Source organism: Pelodiscus sinensis, chromosome 1 (assembly GCF_052426305.1).
Source record: "Pelodiscus sinensis isolate ZL-2025 chromosome 1, ASM5242630v1, whole genome shotgun sequence".
NCBI lineage: Eukaryota > Metazoa > Chordata > Testudines > Trionychidae > Pelodiscus > Pelodiscus sinensis.
The window spans coordinates 190,596,617-190,608,720 of record NC_143052.1 but is presented as its reverse complement, the minus strand read 5'-3'; the positions used below and the strand labels follow the sequence as shown (position 1 = coordinate 190,608,720).

At 40.7% G+C, this 12,104-nt stretch overlaps 1 protein-coding gene across 2 annotated transcripts in view; it reads right to left on the bottom strand.

The window, feature by feature from the left end:
• The window catches only part of MORC3 (MORC family CW-type zinc finger 3), a 71,113-nt gene that overhangs the window by 40,684 nt on the left and 18,325 nt on the right, over positions 1 to 12,104 (bottom strand). The window contains exons 3-8 of one of the 2 annotated variants that reach the window (XM_075911648.1): positions 11,208 to 11,340; positions 8,829 to 9,041; positions 8,420 to 8,569; positions 6,573 to 6,723; positions 4,959 to 5,090; positions 4,609 to 4,728 (exon numbers count right to left, since the gene is read on the bottom strand). In XM_075911648.1, the coding sequence (XP_075767763.1) occupies positions 4,609 to 4,728; positions 4,959 to 5,090; positions 6,573 to 6,723; positions 8,420 to 8,569; positions 8,829 to 9,041; positions 11,208 to 11,340 (899 nt within the window). The remainder of the gene's footprint in view (positions 1 to 4,608; positions 4,729 to 4,958; positions 5,091 to 6,572; positions 6,724 to 8,419; positions 8,570 to 8,828; positions 9,042 to 11,207; positions 11,341 to 12,104) is intronic. The other variant, XM_075911658.2, reaches the window with a different exon arrangement.

Below are 12,104 nucleotides of genomic sequence, written 5' to 3'. Positions count from 1 at the left end.
AGGGGATTCTGGGGGTGAAGCAGAAGGGGAGACACCTGCAGGGGAGGGACCACCACCAGAGGAGAGAGGCAGGGCAGGTTTGTAGAGGGAGGTGGTAGAAGAGGGGATGAGGAGGGGTAGCTCACATGATCAGAGTGGGTCTACTGGAGGAGTGGGCACGGGGAAGGGGGAGGAGAGAAGGGCTGGTGGAGGGGAGCAGGTCTCAGGAGGGCTGAGAGCAGTGAGAAGAGGAGTCAGGACAGCAGGGGAGGGTGAGGAGTTGGGGAGGGGGGGCAGCAGGCACCAGGGGAGCTGTTGGAACAAGGGGAGGAGACTTGGCAGCAGAGAGAAAAGGTAAAGGTTTAAAAATATGTATTAATAACTTGGATGCCACAGTGGCACATCCAAACAAGCCACATGAACTCAATACTGGTGTGAGTTCATTTTGTTCATGGGGGGGAAAAACTCTTAGGCTATGTCTACACTGGCGGCTTCTTGCGCAAGAAGTCTTGCACAAGAACACGTCCATACTGCCACATGCGAGCTGTGCTTTTGCACAAGAGCATCTATGACACTCTTGCCCAACAAAGCTCTGATGGCCATTTTAGCCAGAGAGGTTTATTGAGCAAGAAATCCACACTGCCCTCTTGCGCAAGAGAGCTTACACCTGTTAGAAACTTACTGTAAGTAAGTTTCATGCCTTACTGTAAGTTTCCTTGCGCAAGAGCAGGCAGGCAGTGTGGATGCTCTGTGGGTTCCTGCGCAAGAATGGCTGTACTTGCACAAGAAGCCACAGGTGTAGACGTAGTCTTAGAGGGAACACTTCCCCCAGCCTCTCTCCCCTGAGTTATTGTCACACACATTGGCTGCGTCTAGATTGGCATGATTTTCTGGAAATGTTTTTAACGGAAAAGTTTTCCGTTAAAGCATTTTCGGAACAGAGCGTCTAGATTGGCACAGACGCTTTTCCGCAACAGCACTTTTTGCGGAAAAGCGTCGTGGCCAATCTAGACGTGCTTTTCCGCAAACAAGACCCAATCGCCATTTTCGCCATCGGGGCTTGATTGCGGAAAACAAATCTGAGCTGTCTACACTAGCCCTTTTACGCAAATGCTTTGCGCAAAAGGGACTTTTGCCTGAACGGGAGCAGAACAGTATTTCCGCAAGAAGCACTGATTTCTTACAGTAGGAAGTCAGTGCTTTTGCAGAAATTCAAGCGGCCAGTGTAGACAGCTGGCAAGTTTTTCCGGAAAAGCGGCTAATTTTCCAGAAAAACTGGCCAGTCTAGACACAACCATTGGGTTAATGTAACTGCAGGATAGTTGCATGAGGAGCGTTTGGTGGGGGCTAAACTAATCCCGGTTGGTAGGAGGGTGGTGGGAAAAGCCCTTTGAGAGGGGTGACATGAGACCATTTACTTCTGGTCATGTGTCCATCTTGCCCCAAGCAAGTTACCTCCAGAGGCGTGGCTAACAGGAGGGGGGGGTGTGGCTAATGGGGCACCACCAAAAAGTTATACAAACCTGCTGGCCATGCTAATACTGGCATCCAGGGGGAAGTAATGAAAGCCAAAATAGGAAGAGAACAGGTTAATGAATATTTAGATAAGCTAGATGTATTTAAAGTTAAAAGGGCCTGTTAAATTCATGCAAGAGTGCTTAAGAAGCCAGCTAAAGCCACATCTGAACTATTATCTTTGAGAGCTCCTGTAGGACCAGAGATACCAGAAGAATCAAGGACAAAAGTAATGCCCATTTTTAAATAAGGAGAAACCAAAGAGGATGAGACATTATAGACCTGTTAGCATAACTTCAGTATCTATAAAGACAATGGAGAAAATTATTAAACAATTTGTAAGCATATGAAGGAGATTAATGTTATAAGGAACAGTTTGCTTGGATTTAATAAAGAATAAATCATGCTAACCCAAATTAGTTTCCTTCTATAGGATTACTGAATTAGTGGATAGTAAGACACAAGAGGCATGATATACCTTGATTTCAGTGAAGCTTTTGACAGTCCTTATGAAAATATGTGGAAAAGAAGTGAAATATGGACTAAATGAAGTTACTGTAAGGTAGATTCAAAACTTGTTGAAAGATTGCACCCAAAAGTTATTAATTTGCTGCCAAATGAGGAGGATTTCTCTAGTGGGAACCCAAAGGTGTCAGTCCTGGATTAGGTATTATTTTTCTTTATTAAAATTTAACTTGGATAATACAGAGTACGCTCACAAAAAAAAAAAAAAAATCTATGGCTGAGATCTAGCTGGGAAGGGTTTTAAGCACTTCAATTTTAAAATTCAAAATGGGTTTAAAAAATTGGAGAATTGATCTGAATTCAATTATATGAACTTCAACTTAGAGAAATGCAATGTACTGCACCTAGAAAAACACAAAATCACAACTACAAAATGGAGAAGATGTCTACAAAATCACAACTACAAAATGTCTAGGTAGTAGTTCTGCTAAAAAAAGATCATGGTTACAGTGCACCACACACTTAGTGAGCTGGCAATGCAACGCAGCTGCAGAAAAGGTTAATACGATTCTAAGGCAGGGTTGCTAACCAACAGTAAAGTTACTGACATTCTGTAAAAAATTATCTGAAATTGGACATGTCCGTAAAAAAATTTAGGTGTCCATAAATTTCATAAAAGTGCAATAAAATTTCAAAAAAATAGCAATTAAATTTCTCTGTGCTGCTTCATCCATTTTACTGCAGAGCAGCGGAAATTGGATGTTTTAGTTGTTTATTTAGCTCAATGGTTGAGAGGACGTAACGTGAAACAGGTGATCCACTAACTAAATTACAGTGAGTTAAATAACATTGTTCTTGTGATGTATGAATGACAACAATTACTTTTCACTTTTGGCCATTTATGTTGTCTTAATATAGCATAAAAATGATGTCAGTAAAAAAATTTGTCTGTCTGTAAATTTTTCCCATTTGTCCATACATGAAATTTCTGTGGGTTGGCAACTCTGTTCTGGTGTGTTAACAAGATTGTTGCACGCAAAACACGGGAGGTAAATATCCCTTTACTTGGTACCCATGAAGCCCTAACTGGAGTAGGGTGTGTGAGGCCAGGTCTACACTAAAACACGTAGCTGGAGTCCGCTTACCTTAAGTCGAGCTTGGCGCTATCTTCACAGTGGGAGGCCAACATGAGCAAATGCTCTTGTTGGCTTCCTGTACTCATGACAAGTAAGGGAGGTTTAGGTTGGACATTAAGAAAACACTGTCAGGGTGGAATAAAATTATCTAGAGAGGTAGGTAATCTCCATCACTGGAGATTAAGAGTAGGTTAGACAAACACCTGACAGAGTGGTTCAGATAATATTAAATCCTGCTATGAATGCAGGGATCTTGACTAGATGATCTCTCAAGGTTCCTTCCAGTTCTATAATTCTATGATCATTGAAAGCTTTTGGAAAAAAGTTGGACAAACACCTGTCAGGTTTATATGGTCCTGCCACAGCCCACTGGGCTGACGTGAAGACTTTAAGGAGCCTTCCAGCACTATACTTCCATGATTCTATACTGACAAAAAGACTTCCCAAAAAAAAAAAAAAAGATTTTAACATACTTTGAGTACTGGTAGATAAGATGCCCCAGCAAGAAAATCTAAGGGCGAAAAAAGTACTGGTAATGCTCAAAGATACAACATTAAAAGGCACAGCTTGAAGCGATCCTGATGTGAGAGGAAAATGGGCACGATAGTAAGCATCAAAACAGCTCTATAATCACCTGAAAAAAATAAAAAAAGAATCCTACAAAAAATGGAAGCTTTAAGTACAAAAGAATACCATAAGCATATAGGGACAAAATTAGAAAGGCTGACACACCAAATTAATTATACTGTCGGATATAACAGCAGTGCTATAAATACCCCTCTACTTGGCACTGGGGAAACCTCACATGGAGTAGTATAATTCTAGATGTTACATTTTACAGAAGATGGACAAATTGGAAAGAGAAACCAAAAATATATTAAAGATTTAGAAAATATGATCTGTAAGGGAAAGGTTTAAAAACAACAACCACGTTTCTTAAGAAGATAGAGGGGAAGACCTGAGATGTCTCTGGGTATGTTAAAGGCTATTATAAAGATCAGTCATCAAGTATTACATCCACTGAAGGCAGGACAAGATGTAGTGGGCTTGAACTAAAGCCAGGGAATTGGAGGTTAATTACAAAAATATTGTCTACAAAGGTAGTTAAACCTCTTGTACAGGCAAGGTTGTGAATCCCCATTACTCAAGATTTAACAACAGATTGGATAACTTGCCCATCTCTAACTTTGGCTTGACTCAGTATCAGCAGCTGGACTGACTCCTTACAGGTCCCTTCCAGCCCTACATTTCTATGGTTCTCCAGTCCCTTTTTTCTAAAGGACACATTCATGCCTAAACCCTGTAAATCAAGTTTAGCACTACATCAAACATTTATCATTAACTGCTTAGTAAAACTTTCTGTATTAAACTGATGCACTGACATTACAGAAAAAGGATTTAATAAAATCCGCATTAAAATATAATCTATCCATAAAACAAGTTAGAAACTAGTTTACTTCAAAACAGTTTACCTAATACACATACTAATATATTTTCAAGGTTAAATTCTTACCTTTAATTGACAGCCAACCCTTTCATAAGCTTTGATGAGTCTGTTTCTGTGATACATCATTATTCCATAATGGTCTTTGTTTCTGCAGTTAAACCCAAAGGTGATTCTTACAGTTTTAGCCTTGTTTTAAGATGTTAAGGATAATTTGATCACGCAAAAGCTTCTTCACACTGAAATGTTCATTCAAAACTGGGCAAATTATTCATTTTGGAATAATTCCATCAGCCTCCAGATGTAGTATTGATTTTAGCATGACTATTTGCAACGAAACACTGTCACAGAATTGACATCCTAATTACATTACGTCTTCACATTTCACATGCAATGATGTACATATCAGTAAAGGATACCGCCAAAAATTTTGGTCTATAAATATCGCGTTCAATGTATGCAAGACTTTTGGAAATCAGCTGTGTTTTTACTTTTTGTCCTCTGATAATGATTTGCATTCTTGGCTTCAAATACAAAATACTGCTGTAAGCCTGCAAGAAACATGGTAATTTCTATTAAGCAAACCAAACCAAACCAACATGAATGTTTTAATACATTCTCTCAGTATACAGGTTGAACCTCTCTTGTCCAGCAACATCTGTGGTCTGGCATGATTTCAGTTAGCTGAATGTCCACTTATGGCTGTGGCCAAGTTACACATGGTCCCATAACATTTATTTATAGCACCAGTCCTGGCTCTGTGCTGTTATTTAGCTCTAGTTTACCCCTAAATTTCTACGAAGAGCCCAGTAAGAAGAGGAAGCATTGGTAATACTACTAACCAACTCCGACCTCCTGTGATTCGGCACCAGGCAGCTCCTGAGCATGCCAGACTAGAGAGGTTCAACCTCTATAGCAGCATCTAATCTCACAACCACCGTCAACTATTTCCTGTTCAACATTTTGCCTGAACCTAAAACCATCTCACTGACTGAAACTGGTCTTGATATTGGCAAGAGGCTTGCCACTTACTGACTTTGACTGCATCTTCACAGGCTCCCAGCACCACCATTCTGCATGCAGGTGCAGGCAGGTTTGCAAGGCTGCAGTTAGGGATAGAAGTGCTAGGATGTGTGGCACCCAAGGCAGGCTGCATGCAAAGGGGCTGCTGCCTTGATGCTGGAGGATGCATGATGCCTCTCCTCCTCCTCTCCAGGAGACATCCTGCCCTTGCAGCAGCAGCCTAGCTTTAGCACTTCCACCACCCCCGCTTCTCTTGGCCACAGACAGGTTAGCTAGTGGTGGCAAGGAGACAAGGTGATAGTGTGACTTACTTCATGAAAAAAGGATCACCACCAGGCTTGGCTGCAAAATAGTGAAAGGTTTTGGGATTGCCTTTAGAAAGGCATTAAGTCAGTCTTCATTCTAGATTAAATAATTTAAGCTGAAGTTCTAAATATAATACATTAGGATTTTATAGGTAACCATTTGTTTCCAATACTTCTACTCGCTATCACTTGAATCTTTCAATTGTTAAGTAAACTTTTGATTGTTCTTGCTAAAACCCTAAGTCCTGAGAGTTAAACAGCGCAGCGATCTGAAGTACAAATTGGAAGCTGCAGCGTACTGCTTCTCTAAGAGGACTGAATAATGCTGAGAGTTTCCAATGGAACAGTGGCACTCCAGGAACACACTCAAGGATGGAGTTTGTACCATGCCTATTACTAACCTGCAGAGAAGACAGTGGAGCCAGCCTAAGCTGAGAGGGGAGTACTTGTGTTGTCCATGACTTATGGAGCTGACCCACAGCAGGCACAAAACAAAGCGTCCTCAAACTAACCAAGTTGTAGTTAGGTGCCTCACTATCCTGAGGTACCCAAGGAAGCACCACAGACAAGCTTCAAAGGCAAATGAATGAGCTTTAAAATATACTATGGCCAATGCTGCTGTAATATAATATTTCTAATTGAAAATAAATATTTTAACTTGCCTTCCCAATTTGTCAGTGATTTTTAAGTAAACTGCATACCTACCCGTAGTGAATAGTCACTTTCAGGCACAATCTGGTCCATTCTCTCTTGTTTTTTATACCCTCTTTTCCCTGTTGCTTCATCTAAATCTTCTGGAATTCTGATGTCATATTTATCTTTATCAAAATCGAGCTCTGTTTCTCCATCTTTATCTCTGTGGAAAGAAGTCCAAAATACAAATTTTAAAAAAATACCTCAATTAAAAATAACCCAATATTGCTGCTGAAGAAAGCAGGGCATCAAGATGGTGTGGAAAAAAATATTTTAAGCAGGCAAGCTTATTTTAGCTACAGATTCTAAGTATCATTTCCCCAAAGAGATGTTCTTTTTTAATAGAAGTTCTCTAATTTTTACCAGTTAACACAGTAAAGATATTCATTTGTTCTAAATGAATCATAGCAATACTACTACAAAAATATATCCTAGAATACTCAGAGCCGAAGACATAGGAGACATTAGCTATTATCTTTGAAAATTCACAGAGGATGGGAGAGATTCTGAACCATTGGAAGAAGGCAAATACAGTGTGCCTAACTATAAAAAGGGAAGTAAGCAACCCAGGAAATTACAGACTCAGATCACAGAGAAGCTCGATGAGCATTTTAAGTGAGGTCCCACACGAATAAATCCTGGGTCCAATTAAGTTCAATATCTCCATACATTCTTTAGATACGGCATAGAGAAAACAAAGTTTTTAGAGGATATTAAGCTGGGAGGTTTGAGATTGCTGTGGAGGATAGGACTAAAATTCAAAATGTTCTGGATAAATTGGAGAAATGATCTGAAAAACCAGAAGAAAATTCAATGAGGACAAATGCATAGTATTCCACTTACAGTCGGAGGATAGGCAAAACAGCGGTGGGCTTAAATTAAAGCAAGGGTAGTTTAAATTGGACATTAAGAAAAGCTTCCTCTGTGCGCGCGCGCACACACACACACACACACACACACACACACACACACACACACACACACACACACACACACACACACACACACACCTATTACTTAGTCCCGCCTTGAGTGCAGGGGACTAGACTAGTTAAGATAACATACTGAGGTTCCTTTGAACACTACATTTCAATGATTCGGTGGGTTTAATGCTGCAGAGGCAGAAGGATGGAGAATCTGACCTAACAAACTTGTTCATTTTCTACTGATGCTGAGAATGTGACTAATTCAGCCTTTTATTCAGCTATGGTAAATGTGCGGAAAAATTCTGGATTAGATACTGTAAGCATCAAAACTAGAATTAAACTTAAAAAGTTTCAGGCATTTTAAATAGTAGGCTAAAAGGAAGCTTAGTTAAGGAATTGCATGGTGTGTCTCAGCCATTAAAATATAAAACCAGATGGATTTTGCAAGCTGTCACATTTTAAAGCTAGTTTACAACTGCAAAAGCTCTGCTGGTATAGCAACAACTAATCTCTAGTGGAGATCCAACTTATTCCAGCAAAAGGATTTTTTTCCTGGCACAGTTAAACGACCTCCCCAAAGGACATAAGCTACACCAACAAAAGACTTTTGCCTCTATTGACTGTCAACAAGGGGTTTATGCTGACAAACTTGACAGTTACAAAGTCATTCATCCACCACAAACTATTATGAAAGAGCAAGTAAAATAGCCAGAAGCAAAGGGTCTAAAGCTGGGCCTACACTCTGATGTTCTGCTGGCATAGCTCTGTAAGTTATCACTCTGATCCCACATGTTCCCACTAAGTTACAGCCAACTTATGCTCATTAGCTGTTCTACCAACACTTCTAAAGTCTAGTTATTTACTGTCAAGTTCACACATACTGACCACTTATTTTAAAATTCACAAGTTACCAGCCATTGGACTTTATCTTACCGTCTAAGGTTCCAAATAATGATTCTTGTTCCTTTTTTCCCCATGATAGCATCAAGCTCGGCCAGTAACTTTTCCTCAGTAGAGAACAAAGAATGTGTCTGGATGGCCTTTAGACTGGCTTTGCATTCTACCGGATTGATTATTTGACGTAAGAACCAAGTTAAAGACTTTAACATTTCATAAATATATACACATTTCTCTCCCCTCAGACAAGTGTTTTGTTGCTAGTTTAGTGCTTTTATACAACCCTATAATCCTCCTCCTTTTTTATACACAAACAGGACATTAACACAACTGCAATTTCTAACTCAAGAGGGCAAGAAGAATTCCTCAGAGGCCTCTAATACCCTATTTTTACACATACAAATGCAACATTTTTTTGTACTTGAAAACAGCCAAAAGGATATGTTGCCTGTTAAATGATACTATAGGAACAATGACATGTTCTGCCTTTGTAGCTTCAAGGAAGGTCTGAGATAACAGGCCAACATTCATGGTGTCTCCATTTTTGGTGAAAACAATTGCATCTTTTCCCAAGCGCATAGACCCTGATTTAAATCCATTTCCATACAGTCCCACTGGAACACGACCATTTATTGTAACTTTGTCACTGAAGCCAAAGCTGAAACACATTGTAAAGAACATTTTACAAAAAGTGTTAATCCACAAAAGATCATCAAAACAAGTTTAAACAGACTGAATTCCTCTACTTTTTAGATCACTGACTACAGCACAGCTAAAAAGTATATTTGCTCAATAACTAGAAAAAGGCTGTCATATTGATGCTTAACCGCTCGCTCGTGTCATCTATTGCCCTCTTTAAATAGATCTAAGGAATATCATCTCTAGGGTATTATGCAAAAAACAGTCTAATAGTTAAATATTTTAAAAGACTGACCTTGACCTTTTCCACTTCACTTAATTGCTTTTCCAATGTGTAACAAAAAAAAATCAACTTTGCACTAGGAAATGAGGCAGAGGCATTTCATTAAAAGCGATGATCTGCAGTTGTGCAATAAATTTAGCATGTAAACCCTTAACTCACAAGAAATTACTTAGTGAAAAATGTAAAAAAAAATTAGAACTCTTCATTACAGTTATTCATCATCCCCTTAGCTTTGTGACAATCACTTTCAATTTTGAACTGTGTTCAAGATCTGAAGTCTATTGCACTTCATTTACAACCTAAGTTCTTACTAATAGTGAGGGAGATGTCTCTCCTCAAACCTGCTGCAGCCACCAAAACCACCCCTCACCTACAGCCCCAGTACAAAACTACCAGAGGTAGCGGGGAGGCAACACTACCAGCAGTGAAACAGCCAGTACAGTAGGTCCAATTCCTAGGCAGAGGGAAGTAGTGGGGGAAAGAGGAGACATCATGGGGCTCTCTACACTGCCCCAAGAACCAGACCTGCTGGCCGCTTTGGGGCAGAGCACAGTGCTCCAGGACAGGCAGGCACCAGAAAGACTGCCTTAGTGCCACTGCCTTCCCTCCCAACCCAGTCACCTCCTGCACCCCAAAATCCTCATCCCTTGCCCTACCCTGAAGCACACACTCCCAGTTCAGAGCCTCCTAACCCATAGTCCCTCCACAAGCCTAGAACCACTTTGCCATCCTAAGCCCCTCATCCCAGGCTCCACCCCAGAGCTCTCACCCCTTCCTGTATCCCAATCCCCTACCTCAAACTGCAGCCTTCTCCTATAATCTGAACCTCCTCGGCCCCACCTCCAGCCTGGAGCCCCCTTCTGCACCTCAAACCCCTCATGCTCACAGGGTTTGTATCATAACCGTGTCCCAGCCCTGAATCCCTCAGCCACAGCCTAGAGCCCATACTTCCAGCCAAAGCCCTAACACCCCTGCCCCACAACTCTCCTCCCGAGGCCTGAGCCCCCTCCTACACTCAGATTCCTTGCACCACTTCCACCATATGAATTTTGTTGTGTGCACCAATATGAAGTCAATGTGTCGTGTATAGGTTATGCTTTGGTGTGCATAACAAAATTCATTTCGCTCAGGGGATGGGAAAAATTGAAAGGAACACAACTTGCAACCCACCAAGTCAAAGGAGCAACTGAACAACATTTGTAATTAACAGTATCGAGTTACCACCTTTCAACTTCGGCTACCTTGGTATAATTCAGACAAACCTGAGCTTAAGCAGGTATTTCCTCTTCTTCTCCTCTCTTATTTCACTTATGAGCATTACAAAACCACATTCCTATATAACTGCTAACTCAAAATAGGCTCAGGAACAGATAAATGGAGATGGGTGATTCAGGAACAAAACACACCACAGATCTTGATGAACACTTGATTAGAATCTGCCTATCCTTTGGATCTAGCTATCACAGGTTGGACTTTCCAAAGCCAGGATTCCCTCAACCATCATCATCTGAGGCTGGACCAGGAAGTATTGGCTGGGAGTCCCAGTGGTAAGAGGGCTAGTGGCTTGGGAGCTGGTAGGGCTGGTGCTGGGACAGGTGCAAGAGCTCCCGTAGTCCAAAAGGGATCGCAGCAGCCCAGATAGTGCAGGTGGCAGGGGCTGGCAGTAGGGAGGAAAGGTGGTCTGGGGAGCCAGTAAGAGGGGACCTCCTCTGGTCTGGAAAATTCCCTAGTTCGGGACTGGTCAGGTCCCAAGAATGCTGTATCAGAGAGGTCCAGCCTGTATCTTACTCTTATTTTCATAAGCATTAAAATCACTTGCCGTTTTGATATATAGGGAAGAACAGAATTAAAATCTGAAAATGGAAATTGGAACAACATAGGGAGACCATAAAAGTTACCCACCTTAGCATTTTGTGCAATTTCTCTGAAGTCATACCATTCCCATTATCAGTAAAGGTCAAACATATATTGCCATTTATTACTGTTTTGTCTATCCATATCTGTTTAGCATTTACATCTGGATCATAGGCATTGTCTTAAAAAAAAAAATCAGCCAAGTGTGAATTTAACATAAGCACAAATTCAAATATTCAAAAATACATAATTTTGGTGAAAGATTCAATATCCCAAAACCCTCTATGAAAATATTATTTGCCAGCAAATTGGAGTCAGCATGTCCCCTAAAACATTTTATTCCATACACTTTCCCCTCCACAGCTTCCTTTTTAATAAATTAAAGTTTAATGTTAAAAGTTAAATATTGTACAAGATCTACAAAATGGCTTATAGTTATGGTCTATTGTCAAATCAAACTTGAAGTCTAGTCCCCACACCAATTTTTATAATCTCTTATATGGATAGTGACCATATTATCTGGGCTGTTTGCGGATGACTTTCTTTCACTAATCGCTCAAAGATGTAGGGTTAAAGTAACTATCAGTGCTGTGGCACCTTGTAGACTAACAGATATATTGGAGCATAAGCTTTCATGGGCAAAGACCCACTTCATCAGATGTCATGCATCTTATGAAGTGGATCTTTGCCCATGAAAGCTTATGCTCCAATATATCTGTTAGTCAGAAGGTGCCACAGGACTTCCCCTTGTACTTGCAGATTCAGATGAACACAGCTAACCCTGATACTTCTCAGTGCTGATTGACAAGTATCCTTCAAATAAAAGGCCTTTCCAAAGGCTAGTGAGAATCTGCAATTTAGGAACCACTTGAACTACTTCAGGCAGTGCTGATTAGCAGCTACTGAAGTGTGCCTACCCCCTGAATTAAATGTAAACTGTGTAGA